Source organism: Chinchilla lanigera, unplaced genomic scaffold, assembly GCF_000276665.1.
Source record: "Chinchilla lanigera isolate Chin_1 unplaced genomic scaffold, ChiLan1.0 scaffold00071, whole genome shotgun sequence".
Taxonomy (NCBI): domain Eukaryota; kingdom Metazoa; phylum Chordata; class Mammalia; order Rodentia; family Chinchillidae; genus Chinchilla; species Chinchilla lanigera.
The window spans coordinates 1,470,893-1,493,184 of record NW_004955472.1 but is presented as its reverse complement, the minus strand read 5'-3'; the positions used below and the strand labels follow the sequence as shown (position 1 = coordinate 1,493,184).

The 22,292-nt window shown below is 55.5% G+C and overlaps 3 protein-coding genes across 11 annotated transcripts in view; 2 read left to right on the top strand and 1 right to left on the bottom strand.

The window, feature by feature from the left end:
• Window positions 1–2,636: 2,636 nt before the first annotated feature.
• On the top strand, window positions 2,637–6,012 carry Galt (galactose-1-phosphate uridylyltransferase). 5 transcript variants are annotated; one of them, XM_005401046.2, is made up of 11 exons: window positions 2,637–2,795; window positions 3,086–3,255; window positions 3,482–3,557; window positions 3,645–3,693; window positions 3,803–3,932; window positions 4,193–4,249; window positions 4,407–4,529; window positions 4,787–4,919; window positions 5,018–5,101; window positions 5,417–5,571; window positions 5,837–6,012. In XM_005401046.2, exons 1-11 carry the CDS (start codon window positions 2,717–2,719, stop codon window positions 5,915–5,917), a joined length of 1,137 nt encoding a protein of 378 aa, XP_005401103.1. In that variant the 5' UTR covers window positions 2,637–2,716; the 3' UTR covers window positions 5,918–6,012. The 5 variants fall into 5 exon arrangements, with proteins under 5 accessions (XP_005401103.1, XP_013378474.1, XP_005401104.1 ...); XM_005401047.1 differs by having other exon boundaries at window positions 2,710–2,795; window positions 3,118–3,255; XM_013523020.1 differs by lacking the exon at window positions 4,193–4,249.
• Window positions 6,013–7,832: 1,820 nt separating this feature from the next.
• Il11ra (interleukin 11 receptor, alpha) lies at window positions 7,833–18,383 on the top strand. Of its 5 annotated transcripts, none has more exons than XM_005401045.2 (13): window positions 7,833–7,899; window positions 10,979–11,078; window positions 11,313–11,373; window positions 12,202–12,371; window positions 12,497–12,611; window positions 12,757–12,789; window positions 12,875–13,038; window positions 14,052–14,215; window positions 15,562–15,703; window positions 15,971–16,075; window positions 16,185–16,281; window positions 16,747–16,829; window positions 17,967–18,383. In XM_005401045.2, exons 2-13 carry the CDS (start codon window positions 10,979–10,981, stop codon window positions 17,981–17,983), a joined length of 1,251 nt encoding a protein of 416 aa, XP_005401102.2. In that variant the 5' UTR covers window positions 7,833–7,899; the 3' UTR covers window positions 17,984–18,383. The 5 variants fall into 5 exon arrangements, with proteins under 5 accessions (XP_005401102.2, XP_013378472.1, XP_013378470.1 ...); XM_013523018.1 differs by lacking the exon at window positions 7,833–7,899 and adding an exon at window positions 8,697–8,733; XM_013523016.1 differs by lacking the exon at window positions 7,833–7,899 and adding an exon at window positions 9,143–9,281.
• Window position 18,384: 1 nt separating this feature from the next.
• Window positions 18,385–22,292, bottom strand: part of Ccl27 (chemokine (C-C motif) ligand 27) — a 4,394-nt gene continuing 486 nt past the window's right edge. The window contains exons 3-5 of the mRNA XM_005401044.2: window positions 19,155–19,880; window positions 18,751–18,883; window positions 18,385–18,564 (exon numbers count right to left, since the gene is read on the bottom strand). Coding sequence (XP_005401101.1) covers window positions 18,444–18,564; window positions 18,751–18,883; window positions 19,155–19,227 — 327 coding nt within the window. The 5' untranslated portion in view covers window positions 19,228–19,880 and the 3' untranslated portion in view covers window positions 18,385–18,443. The remainder of the gene's footprint in view (window positions 18,565–18,750; window positions 18,884–19,154; window positions 19,881–22,292) is intronic.

Here is a 22,292-nt window from a genome sequence, read left to right as displayed (position 1 = left end):
CACGGGTTCTCTGGGGGCCTACAATTCGTCTTTGTTCCGAAGCATGAAGTTTAAGAGGAGTGCTTCCTAGACCAATGGAGGGTTATCTGCAGGAGGGCAATGGGATGGGATTTTGCCTCAGAGTGGAGAGTAGAGGCGGGCGCAAGATGAGACTTCGGGAGACCGTGACTATGGTACAGGCAAGAGGAAAGATCTGCGTCCGTGGAGATGGTGTTGTCTCATCTCAGCTTAGCGATCTCTAGGGATCCTACAGAAAAGACAGCAATTGAAACCTTAACAGTGGGTAAAATCTCATGGGCTGGGGATGTAGCTCAATGGTAGAGCTCTTACATTGCACGCAGAAAGCCCTGGGTTCGATCCCCAGCACCACACACATAAAAGTGGATAAAGTCTCATAGGGAAGGCCTTGGGGTTTTCAGTGGGAGCATGTGGCTGTGACAATGCAAAATCCACTAATCTATTTCATTGTGCTCTTAGCCAGATTATAGTCCACAGACTATTATGTAGGTGAGACCATGTAACTATATTCTGGGCAGTGAAAGATAGGCAGAAATTATGTGCACCATTTCCAGGTCAGGCTCCTAAAATCTGTGAAATTCTTTATATTCTCTCTTCATCTATTGCTTTGGTTACAGAGGATCTAGTAGAGAATTCTACTAGAGTGAATAGAGTGATAGAGCCACTAGATTTAGAACATTCTCCTTTTTCCTCCCCAAAAAGTGATCTGAGAGACAGTTATGGAACTGTTCCTGGAGGGGGTTGGGTGTAACTAGGCATGATCTAGACTATAGAACTGAAACACTGTTCCTGAGAAAATGAAGCAGACTCCGAAATCCAGACACTCAAATAAAGAACTTGACAGAGTAGAAAATCAGGTCTCCGGGGCTGGGGATTTAGCTCAGCGGCAAAAAGTTCCTGCCTGGCAAGCACAAGGTCGTGAGTTCGGTTCCCAGTACCGGAGAAAAACCAAAAAAAAAAAAGAAAAGCAGGTCTCCTATCCCTGCCCTCACCCGCTCTTGTACTATGAACAGCCAGTGCGACAGATAAAGCTCATTTCTTAGTCCCTGCTTCCTGTTCCCTAGCTAGAGGCCCCTTTGGAGTCCAGGCTGAGGACTCTAGGGCAAAGATCAGGTGGATGACCAATAATTTTTTTTTCAGCCTGGTTGCAGAATACCCGGCTTGGCCTGGTGTGGCTTTGGCGAAGGGGCCTCCCTGCTGTAGCTCGCTAGGTTTTCTGTCCTGAATCCCACTCAAGTCTCAGACACAGCACTGGGACTGTCACAGTGCTGGGAATCTTCCTGGAAATCTCCATTCAAATCTCAGCTTCCATTCACTGTCTGGGTAACCCCGAGGACTCTGTTCCCACTATGAAGTACGAAAGAGGTGTAGGCCATGTTTGGACGGCTCTTTAGAATTAATTTGAATTCTAGTATCAGCTAATTGGTCTCTTCAAAAGAAACAAAAACCTGGGGGAGAAAAAGGAACATGTAAAGGAAACACCTCTGACACCTCCCAGACGGTGGCTGCAGATACTAACAGTCCTGTTCTCACATCTTTTCTGTACCTCTTCTTTCCTCCCCTTTCCTCATTTTGTTTGTTTGGTTTCGTTCTTTTTTTAGACAAGGTCTCCCTATATAGTCCAGTCTGGCCTTGAACTCACAAATCCCTCCTCAGCCTCCAGAATGCTAGGATTACAGGCATGCACCACTACATTCAGCTTCAGTTTATTTTTGAGACTGGTTTCACTGTGTTGCCTAGGCTGGTCTCGAACTCTTTGGGCTCATGTGATCCTCCTGCGTCTATTTCCCTAGTAGCTGAGACTACAGGCACGCACATCACTGTGCTCAGGTCATGTTTTATTTTGTTTAGTTTTGAGACAGGGTCTTGCTATGTAGTTCAGGCTGGCCTCGAACTCGCTGTGATTCTCCTGTCTCAGCCTCCTGAGTGCTAGGATCACAAGTGTGTGCCACCATACCTAGCAATTTTGATATTTCTTATGGCCTCTTATTTTTCACACTTCTTGTGTTTTTGGCCTGTGCATGTGTGTTTTATGTGTGCACGTGTGTGTGTGTGTGTGTGTGAGAGAGAGAGAGACAGACAGACAGACAGACAGAGAGGAAGAGGGAGGGAATAAATCAATAGGAGTACAGTATGCGTCCATGGTTTCTTAGGTCTTTTTTCCAAACCTGTTTCTGCAGGTAGGGATGGCGTGTGGTGAAGTTCCCACTCCTCAAGAAAACTAGAGGGGTCGGTGTTCAGCTATAGCAGATCAAGGGCCACCTGTACCCCAAGGCTGCTTCTCCTCCACCACAGCCGTTGAGCGGATGACCCAGGCGGTTCTGGGTCCTACAGTGTAAGCGCGGAGAGGCGAGGGCAGGCCAGGCTCCTGCGCGGAGGGGGTGCCCGGCACACGGTAGAGGCTTTGTGAGTATGTGCTGAATGAACAGCCACATGAATGACTGTGCACCGAAAGTGTCCCGAAGCAGGACTCTGCGGCAGGGAGCTCTCGCAGAGGTTCTTCCGGGGCAGTGGCTGCAGCCTGGGTGGAGGGGCAGCACCAAAATCGTCCGGACAGCCCTCCGCTCCCGCCCGCTCCCACCCCCTCTACGGTCACGTGCTGGAGGCGGGCCAATCACGGCGCGGGGCGGCCCGGGGCGGGGCGAAATGAAAGCTAGCGTCTGCCCGGCAGACGTTCCCCGCTGCCCCGGGAGTCCTCATGTCGCGCAGTGCAGACCCTGAGCCGCGCCAGCGGACGGCGGCGGTGGACGCCGCCTCAGCAGCCTTCCGGTCTAGCGGTAATTGCTGGGCGGCCGGGGACTCGCTGGACCGCAGCGCCTACCCCCCCTCTTCCTTAGAACGTTCCCGCCCCAACTTGAAGGTCGGCGCCTTCCTCCCTGCACCCCGGGCGGACCACGGGGCTGGGGAGCGGCTGCGCGCCCGCTGGCCAGGGCAGGGCCGGCCCCGGGCCCCAGCGCCTGAGCAGGACCGGCCGGTTTGGGCGCCGCTGAGCGCAGGCCTCTTGCGGGGAGAGCCAGGGGACAGCCAGACAGAGCTTCGCGGACTGATCTTTACTCTCTGTCGCCAGAGCATCAACATATCCGCTACAACCCGCTGCAGGATGAGTGGGTGCTGGTGTCAGCTCACCGCATGAAGCGGCCGTGGCAAGGGCAAGTGGAGCCCCCGCTCCTGAAGACGGTGCCCCGCCACGATCCCCTCAACCCTCTGTGTCCCGGGGCCACACGGGCCAACGGCGAGGTGAGCCTCTGGAGCCCACCTCTAGAGTGGGTGTGTAGGGGGTAGCTCCTCCTCTGAGCTCCCTCTCACTGGTAGCGGCCGTGCACGAACCTCCTGGGTCAGATCCTACCAAGCCCATTTGCTCCCTGGTGTGCCTTCCCCGCTCTGCTGCAGCCTGTGCAGCCCCTGAAGCCCGCCAGAGGGTGGTACGGGGCAGTGCACGCTTCTGGCCCATCCTTGTCTGTAGGTGAATCCCCACTATGATGGCACCTTTCTGTTTGACAATGACTTCCCAGCTCTGCAGCCTGATGCTCCGGACCCAGGTACCCTGCCTCGAACCGCTGCTGGGGAGGAGGGAGGCTTGACCTCTGGGGCCCAGCTTCTGCACAGAGCAACGTTCTTTATCTCAGGACCCAGTGATCACCCCCTCTTCCGAGCAGAGGCCGCTCGAGGAGTTTGGTAACTATGGGTGTTCCCTCTTCAGCCAAGGTTGAAAGCTAAACCCTGGGGTTGGGTTCTGCCCCTCGTACCCAACCCCTATTCTGTCACCACTTCCCCTCCCACTTAGTAAAGTCATGTGCTTCCACCCCTGGTCGGATGTGACGCTGCCTCTCATGTCGGTCCCTGAGATCCGGGCTGTCGTGGATTCATGGGCCTCAGTCACAGAGGAGTTGGGTGCCCAGTACCCTTGGGTACAGGTCTGTGAGGTGGTCCCTGTCCCTGGAAGGGCACGGGGGGAGAGGTACAGCTTTGATTTAGGGGAGTAGCATACCTGTGTCCACTGGGTGTGGCTAGAAGGGTGCTGACTTGTGTCTTTCCAGCTATTAAAGGTCCCTATAGCTGGGTGTGGTGTGCGCGGGCCAGCCTGGGCCACATAATGATTCAAGGCTAGTCTGAGCTACATGGTGAGACCGTGTCTCAAAAAGAAAAAGTAAAGCTCCTTATCTCTACCCAGTAGATCTTTGAAAATAAAGGAGCCATGATGGGCTGTTCTAACCCCCACCCCCACTGCCAGGTGAGTGTGCCGCAGGTGCAGTGGCTTTCTCGCCTGGGACCAGTCTGCACTGTGGACAGGGGATCTGAACTGAGGGCTGAGGTAGAGGCCCTGCCAGTGGTGGGCAGCTTGGAGTTAAAGGCCCTACCTGCTCTGGTCTGCTCTTATCTTCTGACAGGTGTGGGCCAGCAGTTTCCTGCCAGATGTTGCTCAGCGGGAGGAGCGGTCTCAGCAGTCCTATCACAGTCAGCATGGAGAGCCCCTGCTGATAGAGTACAGCCGCCAGGAACTACTCAGGAAGGTGGGAGAGAACAAGGTCCTGGGCCCAAGGAGTTCTTAGCCTTCTTATCCCAAAAGAGAGGTGTGTGAAAGAGAAGAGGAAGAGGGAGGTAGCATGGAGACTCACTGGACGACACTACACTAACAGTAAAGGAATGACTGGTAGTTTAAAATCGGGCAAAGTGGTGGGAGTCCTTCAGATTCTTTTCTTTTGCTCCCCCTGCCTATTTGCTGACCTCCTATACCTTTGATGGCTTCATCTCCATTCTATGTGCCCAGGAACGTCTGGTCCTAACCAGTGAGCACTGGCTAGTGCTGGTGCCCTTCTGGGCAGTGTGGCCCTTCCAAACACTGCTGCTGCCCCGTCGACATGTGCGGCGGCTGCCCGAGCTGACCCCGGCTGAGCGTGATGGTGAGTCTCCCAGCTGGGGCCTAGGGCGTGTGCACTGATGAGATGGCTCTGCCAGGCCCAGCGTCTGGTTCCCAGGCTGAGTCAGGCTCTGGTTCCAGATCTAGCCTCCATCATGAAGAAGCTCCTGACCAAGTACGACAACCTATTCGAGACATCTTTTCCCTACTCTATGGGCTGGCATGGTGAGGCGTTTGTGTATCTATATTTAGCCCCAGGAGCATTTCTGGGCTCCCAGGTCCCAGCTCAGGGGACCACGACTCCTAGCAGGCCTTGCTGGGGAAGTGTCTAGAGCAGGGATGCTGGAAATGGGGTGGGGTGGGGTGCAGCAAGCTTGGTGACACTCACCAGGGTGCTCTCCGATGCCTGGGCTTTCTGGTGGAGAATGCTAGGAGGTGTAGTTTTCAGGTGTGTGAATGCCTCCTGGTTTGGGGGCAGGGGGTGGACAGAGGAACTAAGAAAGGGCCTCCGCACCTTCTCTGGCTTCTTCTTCCTGTCAGGTGCCCCCACAGGATCAGCAGCTGGGGCCAACTGGGACCACTGGCAGCTGCATGCTCATTACTACCCTCCACTTCTGCGCTCTGCTACTGTCCGGAAATTCATGGTTGGCTATGAAATGCTGGCCCAGGCCCAGAGGGACCTCACCCCTGAGCAGGTCAGGCTCAGTATCCTGGGCTCCCAGGTCCCATTTTCCTTCCCACTTCCTCAAAGGATCCCAGCAGTTATGACCCCAAGAATCCACATAAAAACCTGGGCGTTTTTAGAAACCAGGATCTGCTACACTGCATGCTCTGGTGGCTCCAGCAGTCCCGGTCTCCCCCTCCCTCAAGCCCACCCCCAGCGTCTCCTGGTGCTCAGAACTTCGTACCACCATTCTCTGTGACCCTTACCTCTTTACTTGCCCTTTGTCTCCTCTCCAGGCCGCAGAGAGGCTAAGGGTACTTCCAGAGGTACACTACTGCCTGGGGCAGAAGGACAGGGAGACAACAGCCATTGCCTGACCACAGGGCTGGAGTCCTTCTGCCAGAGGAGACTGAGGCCTGGAGCATGGGCAAATGTAGCATCGATAAAATTAAATTAAAACTTTAATTACATATTTCTGACGCTAGAGGAGTATGAACTCAAAAACCAGGGGCTGGGCACACTGGCACATGCCTATAATCCCAGCACTTGGGAGACTGGGGCAGAAGCACCAGGGTGAGGTTTGAGGCCGGTCTGGGCTACATAGTGAGTTCAAGACCAGCCTGAACTACATAGACTTGTCTTTAAAAAAACAAAACAAACAAAACACCACCACCAACACCCCCTCCCCCAAACCTTCAGGGATCTAGGGTTGGAGACTAAGGGCAGCTGGGTATAGTGGTGAATGCCTGAAATTTCAGCACTCTGAGAGGCTGAAGCAGGTTGCAAGTTTGAGTCCAGCCTGGGAAATGGAGGGACTTAGTAAGACGCTGTCTCAAAATAAAAAGTAAAAATGGCTGGGGATGTGGCTCTGTGCAAGGCCCTGAGTTCAGTCCCTAACACTGCACACACACACACACACACACACACACAAGCACAGCTGTAGCCACAATTTACCTACAGATGTGCAAAAACTTGATGCAAACGTTCCACCCCATATCTCTGCACAAAACTAATATTCAGCTTGCATCTGGCCTATCGATTCTCTTACCCATGACACACGACTTTCTAGTTTAGCAGACTTTAAAATGTTTGTGTTCTTAGCTGTGGCTGAGGTTTTAGGAAGGCCAAAGTCCCCTTCACCACCAAGCCCAGTCTCAGCTTACCAAGCCCAGGCCTGAGGATGCTGGTCGCGGTGGTCAGTGGCTAGACCCTGGGCCGCTGGCCAGACCCTGGCTTTGTGAGTGGCTGCAGCCTGGCTCTGCTTCAACCCACAAGGGCGGAAGGGGTGAGTAGGGCGCGTGCAGGTGGCTTTGTGTCCTTGGCTTCTGCACACTCCCACACGTGTATGTGCAGCCTCAGCATACCTCTGGTGCCCCTCTACCGCAGTCATTGTGCAGGGCAGGAAAGGAGCTGCAAGGCGTAGGAGTGCCACGGCCTAGAAAATGTGGTTTTCAGCATGACCCTGGGTTTCCTCCCTCCCCTTCTGGAACATTTGGGAAACAAAAGGTTATCAGCCTGGTCACAGTTCTTTTCCCAGGGGAACTGAGTCTCGCTGGGAAATTCGTACCAAGGTTGGACAGTAAGGACCTGGCTGAAGAGCCTTGACTGCCTACCTTCCGGTCCAGGTCTCTATCTTCCAGAGTTAAAGCTTCTGGGGCTTGGGAGCGTTGCCCTGCTATGAGAGGAGATCAAATGCAGTATGCATGTGTTCTGAGCCTCCCAGGGGCTGGGCGTGGGTGGAGGACTTGGTGGGAGGCTGGTTCTTCAGGCATACCCAAGCACACACGCCCCGACCTTACACCTCTGCTTTGGCTGCATTTTGGAACCATCTGGATAGTTTTCAACAATACTGGAGTCTAGGTCCAACCTCCAGAGGTTCTGATTTAACTGGTGCGAGGCGGGGCTCGGCAGTTCTGCAACCACAGCGCTGTGCAAAGTTTAAGAACCATTGTTCTAAACCAGCCCTCCTCTTTCCTGGGTCAGGGGCACCTCAACTTCTCCAGTCACCTGCCCGCTGGCTCCGGAACCCCGACTTGAGTCTTTGTTTGTGGACAGATGGGAGGGGAAAGGGCCTGGGCGCTTGCGGTCCCGCTGTCGCGGGACGACAGGCCTTCGGGCCGGCCCGCAGGGCAGCTTGTTAAGACGGCCCCCGGGGTCCTCTCCAGTCCCGACGGGACAGGAAGTGTCCGGCGGAGGTGGGGTGGGAGTGATTGGCAGTCGGAGGCTCCAATGGGCCGGGAGGCCCCCCTGTTTCACCTCGCTCCTTCCATTGGCGCCCGGGAGGAGCCACCCCTCGGCGGGCCGGGCGGGAGGGAGGCCGGCGGGGCGAGGGCGGAGGGCGCTGGCTGCGCCGCGGAAGGTGAGGCGGGGGCGGCGTGGACGGCCGGTCTCCGGGCGGGGCGGGGCGGGGCGGTGCGGGATCGCGGCGCGGGCCCGCCGGAGTGTTCGTGTCCGCGTGTGACGCGCCGCGCGTGCGGCTCTGGGGCGGGTGTCACTTGGTGCAGCTGTCAGCTAACGCGACTGCATGTGACGACGCCCGTCCGAGTGTGCATGTGGACGCGCAGGGAAGGGACCGTGTGCGTCTGGATGTCCTGTTCCCAGTGGGGCGTGTGTGTGTGTGTGTGAGGGGGCTTGCGCACCTGGACAGGGTGCTTGGGAGGGCCCCTGTGAGGTGCCCCGCTGTGCCCCGCCGCGCTGTGGGACTGGGGGTTCTGCCAAGGCGCCTCCGGCAGTAGCAGAGCAGGGGTGAGACTGGCGACGGTGTGCGTCCTGTGCCCTGCTGTGGACTGTGGGAGCCTAGCTGTGTGCATACTGATAGCCAGCGGCGCCGTGGGCGGGCCTGTCCCCACACCCACGGCTTCTCCTTCTCCTTTTGCCCAAGAGTCCTTGAGGGCTGGAGGTGTAGCTCAGTGTGTGTGGGAGACCTCAGAAGAGGGAAGGTCTAGGGCTCCTTATTTGCTGTTTCCTGCTCTGACTCGGTTCCCTTGTATTTCTCTTTCTTGCCCGCTGGCTGTCTTCCTGGAGTATTTCTCCGTGTCTCCTCACAGTGTTAGCTCCCAAGTATGTCTGTGTCTGTCTTCTCTTTTCTTCCCTTGTCTTTCTTTTTTGACACAGGGTTTTGCTATGTAGCCCAGGCTGGCCTTGAACGCGCTGCAGTCCTCCTGCCTCAAGCTCCTGGGTGCTAGGATTACAGGTGTGCGCCAGCAGATGCAGTTGTGTCTGCTTTCTAGTGTTGTGATGCTGTCTCTGTGGCCCTCCCTGACACCCCGTTTACCCTGTTTGGCCACCGGGGCTCCTGTAACAGTGATAAGATGCTGATCTGCCGTGGCAGATGCACAGCCGTAAACCAGAGAGCCGAGCATTCGCCTTTAGGGCGTGGCGTGACCCCTCACCCCCACCCGCAGGGATCAGACTCCCTGTGTGCGTGCATGTGTGACTGAGTGTACAGTTAGTACAAATATATCTGAATCAAGGTGAGGGTGTCTGAGTGTTTCGGTGTAACTGTATCTGAGAGTGTTAGTCTGAGGGTAAGTGTGGGTTTTGTGTACCTGGCACCAAGGGACCAAAGGCATTTCCTGGTGTTTGGGGCCCAAAGGGTGGAAGGGGAGGGAAGAAATGGCTGGAACTTCCAGGGGAGGGGCAGCTGGACTCTGGCTTTTCCCTGTATTCCCCAGCCTGGGGCTTCTCTTAACCCTGGAAACAGGCAGCTGGGCCCAGAGGCATTTGCTGGGAAGTGAAAAAGTAGGCACACCAGTCTGTATCTGTTTTTTCGTTTGCTTGCTTCCGTGTGGTCCGTGGAGTGTTCTTCTGTTAACTGTACCTAGTGAGTCCACGCGTGAATGTGGCTGTGTGTGGCTCTGTGGAAACCCAGGGAATCCCCAACGGGCACATAAGCATGAGCAACCCCTTTCTCCCTCTGGCCAGCCCTGGCGGTATCTGTAGCTTCCTTTCTGTCCTGGGGGGAGCCTCTTCCCTTCCCAGGGCCTCGGGTGGGAAGGGAGGAGAGAGAAAGAAGGAGGGGAAGGGGGAAGGAGAAGCAAGGCCGAGGGGGCCTGGTTAAGGGTGGCTGCGCTCCAGGACCCGAAGGGGGTGGGGCTGAGAAGAAAAGAAGAGGATGGTTCTGGGGTCCCAGAGCTGAGTGCAGCAGGAGCTGGTGCGGTGGCTGGTGGGAGGACGTGGGAGGACGTCTTGGAGACCATGGACACTCGGCCACTAGGATCAACAAGGTAGGGTGGGGCCGGACAGGGCAGTGTGGCTGTGGAGCCCGGTGAGCCCGAGAGACCCAGGCAGACCTATGGACGTGTGGAGGCCCCTGCTCTGGTGTGCGTCCACCATGGAGGGGTCCACACCGACCCTCTGCAGGCTCCCTCACCCAGGCGCTCTGTGTCCTCCTTCTCCACCGCCTTCCTCCTGCACACCCAGGCCGGAGTCTGGCTCCTTCCCCGCCCCTTACCTCCTTCTCAGACATCGAGTTCCCACTGCTCCCGCCCAGCCTCCTCCTCCCTGAGCCCCTGTCACCGCGGGTCCTGACCACTGAGTGCCCTCTCCTCTTGGTGCTGTGGCCCCCACGTCAGCCTGCGTTCCTGCAGGCTCCTGGCCCTCTTCCCCTCTCCGCCACTCTGTCTCCATCTCCATCTGCTGGCCCCTTGCCCGCCCCCAGCCTCTAGCAGCAGCCAGGGCATCTGGATCTGCTTAACTCTGTAGCCCTAGTCTGCACCCTAGCCCCATCCAGCTCTGCAGGCGCGATACCAACAAAGATGCTAAGCCAGGCCCAGCTGAGTGGCCCAAGGAGCCCGTGCAATAAGCCAGGCCCAGGCCAGAGCCTTGGCAGCCAGAGCAGGCCTAGGCCTCGCGGTGGGCTTACCGGGTGGGTTCGGACCCTCCGTGGTGATTCCCACTCCACGGTGAGAAGGTTTGCCCTAGGTTCGTCAGAGGCGGTGCTTGGCTGTGGGCAGGTGGGGGTGAATGCCGGAATTCCCAGCAGCCAGATTGGAGGGGTTAATGGGAGCGGCTGAGCCTGTGCCAGCCCTTGGTGCCGGGGTGGGCGCCAAGGGCAGTAGAGGGGGGTGGTTGCTGGCACTGTTTGTTGCCTCCGGCTTTTGTTCTGGGCCCTAAGCCCAGGACTGAGATGGAGGGTGTGTGTGTGTGTGTGTGCGCGTGCACGTGCGTGTGCACGCTTGCGCGTAAACATATGCACAACGCTGAATGCATGGTAGGAAAAGGGGCCTCGGGTCGATCCCCTAATGATTTCTGAGTGTTACTCCGCTCAGTGCCTCCTTGTTCTTCCCAGGAAGCTCCAGTTTTGGAGAGGGGGAGCCGGGCGTCAGCCTTCTGTCTCAGGGATGGGGGACCCCTGACCCAGCCCCTCTCCCGAAGGGGACCCCTGACCCTGCCTCTCTTCCCACAGGGGACCCCTGACCCTGCTTCTCTCCCCACAGATGAGCTGCAGCTGTTCAGGACTGAGCAGGGTCTTGGTGGCCGTAGCTGTAGCCCTGGTTTCTGCCTCCTCCCCCTGCCCCCAGGCCTGGGGCCCCCCAGGTGAGAAGAACAAACACTGTGGCCCCTTCTCATGCCTAAGTGCAGCCAGCCTTTCCCCTTAACCCCTGACGGTCTGGTCTTCCTGTAACCTGTCCTCTGACCCGCCTCCAGATTATAATCTGGTGCTTTACCATAACCCTACCCGGGGCTTAATAGCCTGCTCCTTACCCTGTCACTGTTACAAAGCAGAGGGGGTGTAGAGAAAGAGCCTTACCTCAGAAGTGCCCTCCACAGGGGTCCAGTATGGGCAGCCCGGCCGGCCGGTGACGCTGTGTTGCCCAGGAGTGAGTGCGGGGTAAGTGCCTCACCTACCTTTTGACACTGCTCATCCTCATCTGCCCCCTGCCCTCCCCCTTGTGACTGTGATCCTCGCCTCTGTACCCTAAACCACAAATGATCCCTGCTCAACAGAGAAGCCTGTAAGTGCTTGGCCTATTGTAGGCTCTGAAATACGGCGCAAGCCAGGCAACTTGTGCCCCTTGGCTCGGTGTTTACATCCCACAGGGAAGACAGGTAGTAAACAAACAAGAATCCACCAGGTAGTAATGCTTGGAGGACAGAAAACCCTAAGGTCCTCATGTTGAAGAGGACAGTTACTTTTTATTCACAATCGGAGAAGGTCTCCCTGAGGAGGTGGCATTGAAGCTGATGTCTGAAGGTCAGCAAAGATGCAGGCACGCACAGATTTTGTAGCAGTGTAAATGCCCTGAGGTGGGAATGGACTGGATACTTCTCCCTGTGCCTCCTTTTCCCCATCTTCCTCATCCCCTCCCCCTTCCTCTTTCTCTTTCTTTGATAGGGTTTTGCTATATAGTCCAGGCTGAACCCAGGGTGGCCTTAAAAGTCACAATCCTCCTGCCTCAGCCTCCTGCGTACTGAGATTACAGGTGTGAATCAAGTACTCCTGGGAAACAGAAACTAGAGCAGTGTGGACAGAGTCACTGGGGGCCGGGGAGGTAGGAGCTGATGGGGACAAGAAGGGCTGGATGGAAGGATCTTTGTAAGCCAGTGAAGAGCATTTAGATTTTATTTCAAGTGCAGTTAGAAGGCTAGGGAGCAGTGGCATGTCTGACTTATACTTTAAACCTTCCCTCTGTGAGTCATTACCTTATCTCCCCTGCAGGACCCCTGTGTACTGGTTTCGCGACAAGGAGCCAAGGCTGCTCCAGGGACCTGACTCCGGGCTGGGGCATGAACTGGTCTTGGCCCGGGCAGCCTTTACTGATGAGGGCACCTACATCTGCCAGACCCTGGATGGTGAACTTGGAGGCACAGTGACCCTCAAGCTGGGCTGTGAGTTCAGGATGGTGGCACTGATGCCATATGGGGCTCTTGAGTGAATCCAGGACCTGAGCAGGCCCTCTGGGATGGGAGGAGCTGGGGACTGCTCGGTCTCCAGCCGCATTCTCTGCCACTAGATCCCCCAGCCCGTCCTGTGGTCTCCTGCCAAGCGTCTGATTATGAGAACATCTCCTGCACTTGGAGTCCCAGCCAAGTCAGTGGCTTGCCCACCCGCTACCTCACCTCCTACAGGTGTGTGCTCGACTGGGCGTGTGTGCCTTTGCATTTGGGTGTGCCAGCACGAGGGGGGTGTGGGAGGCAGGAGGGGAGGTCCTGCCGCGGGGAGGGCGGAGGGTCCTCTTTCCTTTCCTGACCTCAAATGGTCCCTCCCCCACAGGAAGAAGATGTTGCCAGGAACTGGTCACCAAAGGTAGGACGTGAGGGAGAGGGTAGGGGCTCCATCTTGTGTCCCACGGTAGGTATCTCCCAATCCCAGGACTAACCCTTCCTCCTAGGGTGAGTCTGTCCACAGGGCAGCCGTGCCCACAGGACCCCCCGGGGGCTGCACGCTGTGCCATCTACTGGGCGGAGTTCTGGAGCCAGTACCGGATGAATGTGACCGAGGTGAACCCCCTGGGTGCCAGCACGCGCCTGCTGGATGTGAGCTTGCAGAGCATCTGTGAGTAGCTGCTCCCACAGCCCCACCTTCTGGATCCCAGGTGGACTTAGCACTGCCCCAACTCAACTCCCAAGCAGCTCCCCCAAGGGGGGCCTCCACACACAGGCAGTCAGAGGGACGGGAAACGAGAGGCTGCTGTCACTGCGCTCAGGTCCTTCCCGGCTACTGAGGTCGAGTCACTGCTTTTAGAGTCTGTGCTCTGTCTAGGCAGCTGAATCTCCTGCTGGACACTTTTTTTTTTTTTGTATCTGGAATTGAACTCAGGACCTTGCACCTGCCAGGCAGGCGCTTGTGCCACTGAGCTATGTCCCCAGTCTGCTAGACACTCCATCCTCTTGACTAGTGTGTGGGAAGGAGGAACTGAACTTGGGTGGAGTGGGGTGCGGTGGCCTCTGCCTTTAATCTGAGCTACTTGGGAGGCTAAGGCAGGAGGATCAAAAGTTTAAGTTTGGAAAATTTAGCAGAACCCTGTCTCAGAATAAAATAAAAGGCTGGGAGCTGGATGTGATGTGCAGACCTATAATCCTAGCACTCGGGAGGCTGAGTCAGGAGGATCCCTATCAGTTTGAGGCCAACCTGGGCTACATAACGAGTTCAAGGCCAGTCTGAACTCTAGTGATACCTTGTCTTTAAAAAAAACAAAAACTGGGCCTCTGGATGGAGGTTTGTGGTAGAACACTTGCATAGCATGTGTGAGGCAGCCCTGAGTTCAGGCCTAGTACAGAACAAAACAAGAAAACAAAACCAAACAAAACATCTCAGCTGGAATTTGGGCCAATTTATCTTCCAAAAAAAAAAAAAAAAGTCTTTTATTCATGCAGCATTTCAAACACTACGACCAGATCTCAGCTTATTTTATAAGGATGACAGAGCCTAATAGAGGATCAAGTTTAAGATTTCCCACCCTATATGGAAGCACCTGGCTAGGGGGCCTTCAAGCACATGCCTTGGGAAGTGGCTGGGAAGGGGTGGGAACAGTTGCCTGCCCTGACTTTGCATCTGGCTGCCCTCAGTGCGCCCGGACCCCCCCGAGGGGCTGCGGGTGGAGTCGGTTCCTGGTTACCCGAGACGCCTGCATGCCAGCTGGACCTACCCCTCCTCCTGGCCCCGGCAGCCACACTTCCTGCTCAAGTTCCGACTGCAGTACCGTCCGGCACAGCATCCGGCCTGGTCCATGGTAGGGTCTGGAGTGTACTGCACCCTTGAGCTGTTTCTGGTTTTGTGAGCCTGGGTGTCCTGTGCAGTGTCCAGGCACGGAGTGCTTCCTGTGGGCCGAGCTTTGTGTTGGGTGCTTTGTGTTGCAGTGCTGTTCCCTGGGGCTACAACTGTGGTATGATGTAAACCCATCCGCCGAAAGACAGTGTCTCTGAAAAGATAAGTTTTCTAGGAAAAGGAGTGCTTGTCACACACAGACACACCCTCGTACACAGTCATACGCAGCCGGGGACAGTACTGAGTTCCCACCTCAGAGATGTCAGCGGTTGGCGGGCCTTGGTTTGGAGCGCAGCAGCAGCAGATCATTACCCACGCTTAGCGCTGTCCCCCACGCACCGTGCCACGTGTTTTGCCTGCGTTACTTTGTCCAGGGGTAGTCACCACTATTTCACAAATGAAGAAACAGGCACAAAGGCCCAAAGTTCACCCAGTAAGTGGTTTGGTTTTGGTTTTTGTCGTTCTGAGACAGGGTTTGGCTATGTAATTCATGCTGGCCTTGAACTCACAGTAATCCTCCTGCTTCAGCCTCCAGAGTGCTGGCATTACAGGTGTGTGCCACCGCACCTGGCTTCTTTTTCCTTTTTTTCGTCTTTTCAGTAAGTGCTTTAGCAAAGATTTGAACCCAGATAGACAGATGCCACAGCTCCCCCAAGGAATCCCACTACTCTCTCAGTCACGTTGTTGGTGAGATGCAGTACCCGGCTTAAAGGAGGAGAGGTTCAGAAGTTCCAGTCCACGGTTGACTGGCTCCAAGGCAGAAATGGCGTGGCAGAGGGGCACAGCAGAGGAGCTGCCCGTGGCATGACAGTCAGGAAGCAGAGGGAAGGGAGGAGCTGGAGGGGGAGAGGCGCCTTCCAGGCCAGTCTTCTGGTGGCCCACCTCTTCTGACCTGGCCTCACCTCATGACAGGTTAGCCGCAGTGCCCTACGGTTCAGCCCCCTTTCACACACAGCAGGTCCTGGAGAGCACCCCGGATCTAAACTACAGCAGCTGCACCGCCATCTTCCAGCTGGGTGTGGTGGCGCACACCTGTAATTCTAGCACTCAGACTGAGGCAGGAGGATCTGAGTGAGTTTGAGGCCAGCCTGAACTCCACAGTGAGACCTGTCTAAAAACAAACAGACAAACACACCACTATCTTCTGAAGGCCGGGTATAGATCCTACCACACCAGCCACCCAGGCGTGAGGCTTAGATCCTCCGCGTGCTGGGGAGGTGGCACTGGGAGAAGGGAACTCTGCAGATGGTGTGGGTAGGCTCTGTGCTTACACCCTGATAAGGCACCAAGGAGCCATCTGCGCCCTCCTAGGTGGAGCCCGTTGGCTTGGAGGAGGTGATCACAGACGCCGTGGCTGGGCTGCCTCATGCGGTGCGGGTCAGTGCCAGGGACTTTCTGGATGCAGGCACCTGGAGCGCCTGGAGCCTGGAGGTGTGGGGGACTCCAAGCACTGGTAAGGAAGCCAGAGAAAAGAGGAGAGGCCCTGCCTTAAGCATTGAATACTGAGGTCAGTTTGCAAAGGCAGCCATGTGGCACATGTCCACCATTGCTCTGCCAGGCTCAACCGTGGGGGCCTGTACCTGTGCCCTGGCTTCTATAAGCCACATTCCCAGAGGTGGCCCACGGCCTTTCGGCCTCCACCCCCGAGACCCCGCATCCAGTCAGGCCCCAGCCCCTCCTGCTCTGTGAATGGACCTTTCTTCGGTCTCACTTCCCTCAGGGCCCCTAACAAATGAGATTCCTGATGCGGGCAAGATTCACACACAGCTGGTGGACAGCACCGCTCCTCCAAGGCCTTCTCCGCAGCCAGACCCGCGGCCACTGGGTGAGACTGGGCAGAGGGCAAAGGCTGCAGGGGATGGGCTGTCTCTGAGAGAAGGGGCACCGAGTGGGTCAGGCTCACTCTCGCAGTGGCGTGTGGGTGTCTCTCTCAGATCACAGGGACTCTCTGGAGCAGATGGTTGTGCTGGCGTCTTTGGGAATCTTCTCTTTCCTGGGACTGGCAGCGGGGGCCCTTGCACTGGGGTTCTGGTAAGTGACTGCCCCTCAGTCTCAGATCCCCACAGAAACCACGTCCATCCCATCCCTCATGATTTTCCACTGACTTGCCAGTCACCTCGGAATCTGAACTCTCTCCCCATCCTAATCCCCACACCCTGCTTTCGTGATCCTGATTCCTGTCTTGACCCTTTACTAATAAAAATGCTCTTGGAGCCAGGTGTGGTGATGGACGCCTGTGATCTCAGCACTCTGAGAGGCTGAGACAGGAGGGTCACAAGTTTGAGCCCAGCTTGGGCAGTTTAGTGACATAGACTTTGACACTCTGCCTCAAAGTTAAACATTAAAAGAAGCGGGATGGGGATGTAGCTCAGTGTGAAGGTTCTGGATTCCACCCCCAGTACCAAATAAATACATATAAACCGAAAGAAATAGACATATTTGGAGGACACTTCGAGCCCTACACTGCTGGGGCACAGTTGCCTTTCTGTGCCCTAGGCTGAGGCTGAGATGGGGCGGGAAGGATGCACACCAGAAGCCTGGATTCCTGGCCTTGAGGATTCCAGCCGACAAGCTTCCCGGTGAGTAGGCCCGTGTTTAGACTTGGTGATGTACGCCATCATTTTGAGATTGTCTGGCTTAACAGCCAGGTGCCCTCAAAGGTTTCTGGATATTGGGAATCTGAGTGGGACTGCCTCATTCTCCTGTCTAGCTCGGGCTGATACTTTTCACTCTTTAGTCCCTAGGCTCAGAATCGGGTCTTCTTGCTCTCTCAGGGTACTGGGGATTTTAGATAGGCCACCTTCTCATTTTCAGGGCATTAAGACTCAGAGCTGATTCAGGTGTGGTGGCACACACCTGTAGGCTCAGCACTTGTTTTTTGTTTGTTTTTTGAGACAGGCTCTTACTCATGATGATTCTCCTTCCTCAGCCTCCCAAGTGCTGGGATTACAGGCATGTGCCACCATGTCTGGCTGTACTTGGGAGACTGAGGCAGGAGAATTTCTTCAAGTTGGAAGCCAGGTTGGGCTACGTAGTAAGTTCAAGGCCAGCCTGAAATATATAGTGAGACCCTGTTTAAAAAAAAAAGGCCTGGGCGTGGTGGTGCACTCCTGTAATCCCAGCACTCGGGAAGCTGAGACAGGAGGATCGTTGTGAGTTCGAGACCAGCCTGGGCTACAAAGTGAGCTCAAGGCCAGCCTGAACTGCATAGCTAGACCCTGTCTCAAAAAGACCAACACCCCTCCTCCCCGCAGAAAAAAAGACTCAGAGCTAAGTATCTATCCTTTTTCTTGGGATGTCTTAGATCAGTGCTTGTTCCCCCATCCCTCTTTTTGTAGTAGTAAGGATGGAACCCAGGGACTTGTATGCTGCTAGGCAAGAGCTCTACCACTGAGCTATATACCTAGCTCTTTTTGAAGCAGGGTCTTGCTAAATTGCCCATGCTACTCTTGAACTTGTGATCCTCCTATCTTAGCCTCCTGAGTAGCTCGGATTACAGATGATGTCCACCACTTTGCCTGGCTCTAACCTCATGCTTGATACTCCTGGGCCAAGAGTTGTATCTGCTTCCTCATCTTTAAGATTCTGGGGTTCCCTCAAAGTTGGGCTCTTTATCCCTTCTCAAGGGTGTTGCGCTCAGACCTAAGTCCCCCCTACTCATTCTCAGGATGTGTGAGTCAAAACCTAGTTCTGTCATTTGCCTCTTGCCCTCCTAGGTACTCCAGACCTGTAGAAGACCCACAAGAGCTTCAGATGATTCCACCTGTAACTGTCTGCTGGTGTGGATGGATGGACAGATAGAACCAGGCAGGGCAGTAGATCCCTGTGGATGGGGTCTCAGCTGGAAGTTCTGTTTGGAGCTCACTTCTTTGAGACTCTCTATTCCAAACTTGCCAGCTGGAAAGTGTCTGGACCTCTGACTTCATCCAAGAGCTGAAGTCTACCTGAAGGATGTCTGTAATGTGTATGTCTGTGTCTATGTGTGGCCATGTGTTTGTGAGGTATGGGACATGTGTTCTTTGCATATATGTGTGTACGTGGAAAATATGTGGGTCCTTGGCTCTTGGCCTTGCCCCTTGCAAGTGCTGTGAAGGTGCAGGATAAAGAGAATGGAGAAGTTCTTGGAGATCGTACTGAGATCGTCCAGTGATGCTTTATTGTTTTGGGCGTTGGCAGCTGCAGACTGTTTCTCCTTACAGCCCCAGATGCAGGTTGGGCAGAGTCCCCTGGAACCTTTTCCCTTGGCGCTCAAACCACCGAGCCAGGCTGCGATTCTGGGGATGGATGCAGACACTGCGTCGAGCCAGGTGAAGCCTGGGAAGGGAAAGGTCCAGAGCTGTGCCCATACCTTGGAGAAGAGGCTAAGGTCCACAGGTAGGGGAAGGGCCAGGTGACACTTGGAGCCAGCATCACAATTCGAAGTTGGGGCTGGGGTTGGGATCAACATCGGGGGTTGGGGCTGAGGTCTGAGTTAGGTATCGAGAAGGGGTCAGAGCTCACACAAAAGCCTGGAGGTGACAGTCCCCATCGGCCTCCTGCAGTTCTATCCGGATGACCTTCCTCAGTATCTTGTTGGGGAGTGGCTGTCTGTAGAGCTGAGTACAGCAGGTAGTGCTGCGCGGCAGTAGCATTGCTACAGGACAACAGGGTCATGTGTTCAGAAGGGTCCAGGCCCAGAACTGCTTCATCAGACAGCTGAAAGTTTGAATTTCCTGAGCCCTGTTCTCTTCATCAAAGGACCCCCAGCCTTTTTTGTTTTGTTTCTTGAGACAGTGTCTTACTATGCAGTTCAGGCTGGCCTCAAACTCACAGCAATCCTGCCTGAGGCGCTCAAGTGCAGGGATTACAGGCACGCGCCACCACAGCTGCAAGACCCCGAGCCTCCTGGACCCCCAGGTGCTTACCTGCTCCAGGGTCTGGGCTCAGGAGTAGCAGCAGCAGCGCGAGGATGCTGGGGGGTGAGAAGAGTCCCTTCATGCTTCTCAGCTGGGATGCTCGTTCTCTCTGCTCCTTCTCCCATACCTTTTATCTACATGCATTTTACCTGGGGCGTCAGGTGAGTCACAGACAGGTGGAGGTGTACTGCTTATCTTGTGACATTCCTGAGCTTTGATTTGCCTGTTGCCATGGACCCTTTCTTCTAGGACTATCATTGCTAATGGGCTCTTGAGCCCTCATCAGAGAAGCAGGGGAGAGGGTAGTACATGGTACAGTGACTAACAACAGCTAAGGAGCCGCAGTAACATCTAATAGTAGACATTCCAATTCATATTCCCATAGCCACACATCCAGTCACATGAACAAGCAGTCACACCCAGGATTGGACCATCATGGGCAGAAGTCATACAGTTCTGATTATATTCAAAGTCCCACTCCCACAGAGTTGTGTTTCCACAACCATCCAAGCACGGAGCCATGTCAGCACACGCGCTCTTGACACAGGAGTTGCGCTTGGGTGGAGACCGAGGACAGGCCGGGACTGACCTGCCTTCCTGCCCCGGCCTGCTTGTCTTATCGGGAGAGTGTTGGGGATGGGTCCCCAACAGGCTCTTCTGGCTGAGGAGAGGTCTTGGCCTGGACCAGCTACATGCAGAGGAGCTGGAAGATGCCTGCGTTAGTTTGTGGGTCCCCTGGAGACGGTGAAGTGGGGAAAGATAAGGTGAGGTGTGTGAAAGGAGGTAAAAGCTCTTTGTGCCAGATGGCTGATGTCAGATTTGGTGGAAGGCACGAGAAATCTCATTTTGCCAAGCTCTGTTCCAGGAAGGGAAGTTTGTAGCAGGAGCCTGGGCTTTCTAGACTCAGTCCCTGGCTGTTAGAGACATCAGACTTGAGAATAAATTATGTCTCTTTTGTTCTACCCAAATTCCAGCCTCCTTCCACAGTGGGACTGGACAAAGCCCCTCCCCATTTCAGTAATACCCATTTCCAGCCCCTGTACCGTCTGCATCCACCCTCTGGCTAGAGCCCCAGCTGGATCTCCTTTTATCCCAATCTCATACTCAGGTCTCCCTCCCTTCTTCCTTGTGTCCAGATGTAACATTTGTACCCCTCCTGATCCAGCTGTTTCTGGAAAGCTGGAAACTGCCTAGGATGGAGCAGAGATAGGCGCATGTTTCTGGATCAGTGCCCCAGGCGCCATAAAGAGTGTCCCATTTCTGGCTGGGGGTTTTAATCTTCAAGTCCTGCTCTGTATTTGAAACATAAACTGAGTCATACATTAGTAATCCAGGGCTTTTCTGGATGTTGCAGGGGTATCGTCAGTCTTCTGCTCTGGGGCCAGTCACTCTGTATATGGGGCAAGCTTTTCCTTGGAGGACTCATACCTTTTCTGGGTGGCCAGGGTGCTTTCACATTTAGGAGGGGCTTCAGCTCCCACAGTAGGGACTAGTCACCTTTCTGGCAGAAACCCTGGGCTTCTCCTCCTGTCCTGGCTGAAGCCTGAAGGCCCCTCTCTGGAATTTGTCCCTGGGATCTTCAAGTCTGACAGCATCCTGGTAAGCTGTGGGCTCAGGGATGGCTACAACATTCCACATTTGAAGGAGCAGACAAATGGGTAGAGAGCCGGGGACTTTCTTGAAAGTGACCACAGAGGCCACTCATCTGGAATTTTTGGTGCCACAGGCCTTAGGATCGCTCTCCCACGCAGTCGGAACACGTCCTCCAGAGCTTGGGTGTGTCCACCAGAGTATTTCAAGGAGATCTCGGTACATTGTCTGGTCACAGACCTTGTCCATCAGCTGGTTGCTTGCCACATACTTCGTGGTCTTTCCTGGACTGTCAGTCCAGAGACCTCTGAAAGGTAGAAAACAAATCTGTCCCCTTTAGTTTCTCCAGAAATAAGGCCAAGTTCTTTCCAGCCACCATCTACTGTGGCAGGAGCAGCCCCAGGCTGAAAAATCAACACTGGCTCCAGACAGAAACTGGGCTGTCTCTGTAATTTAATTCCGGAGCCAGGTCTAACTGGAAGCAGGCACACAGCAGACCCCGACTCTCACCATGTCAGGCGTTAGTGGGTCTCCGGCTGATTAGCCAACATGACAAAAAGGGCCGGCAGGAAGCAATACTCTGCTAGAGAAGTAACAGAAACTTCAAGGTTGGCTGATGGCAAGTATCTCCAGAATTGGGATCAGACTGGAGGAAGCAGCTTGGGAGTCACTGTAGGAAAGGCCCCTCCACCCGCACTGCTCTTCAGAGACAGGACATGGGAGGCAGTTCTGGGAATCTTCCCCTCTTCTCAATGATCGTCTACACCCTACAACCTTGGCTTAAAGTGTTTCGGATTCACTCTGAAGAAGGGAAGAGTCTTCAGATACCTGGCAGTCTTGGCTAGCAGGAAGGTGGTGAAGGGGAGCCAGGGCCGCAGACGTATCGATGGGAGGTCCGGGAGATCAGACCAGGGTTATTTGGTTGTCTTCCTGTAGGTCCCTACCAGTGACGAGTTTAGGAAGGCGAGGGCAGGGAGGCAGTCACTGACAGCAACAGGAAGGCTGGCATTGGCGAGGGCTCTCAGAAATGCCGCGACCCCTGACCTGCAAGGGCACCCTGGCGGGGAGAGAGCCCCCCCGCACCCCAGTAAGGAAGCAGCAAGTGTGAGGGGCCCCCAGGGCACGTGGCGGCAGAGGCGGCACAGTGAGGAAGGCAGTACTGAGGGCTTGGCTTTAAATCTTTAATGCACCAGCTGGCTGCACAGCGGCGGCGGGCGTGCGGCAGAGGAGGCCACGACCCGAGCGCTGGGGAGCAGGGCCCAGGCCGCTGGACAGACAGCTCATCAGGCCCCGCAGAGGCTCCAGCTTCTGCTCCCGGGGGTGCGCCGAGCTGTAGGGCGACCGGCACGGGCATGAGGCAGGGAGGGGGCGCCGGACTCCCCGGCCAGCGCACCGAAACTGAGCCTCCTCCATGCCCCGTCCGGCCCGCGGGGTCGCAGCCCCCTCACCTCCTCTGCCTGCGCCACATTCGCAGCCAGGGGAAAAAGTAGAAACAGCCCCAGTAGATCCTGCAAGAGAGAAGCGGGCGGGCCGGCCGGGGCGGGGCTGACCCGCTGA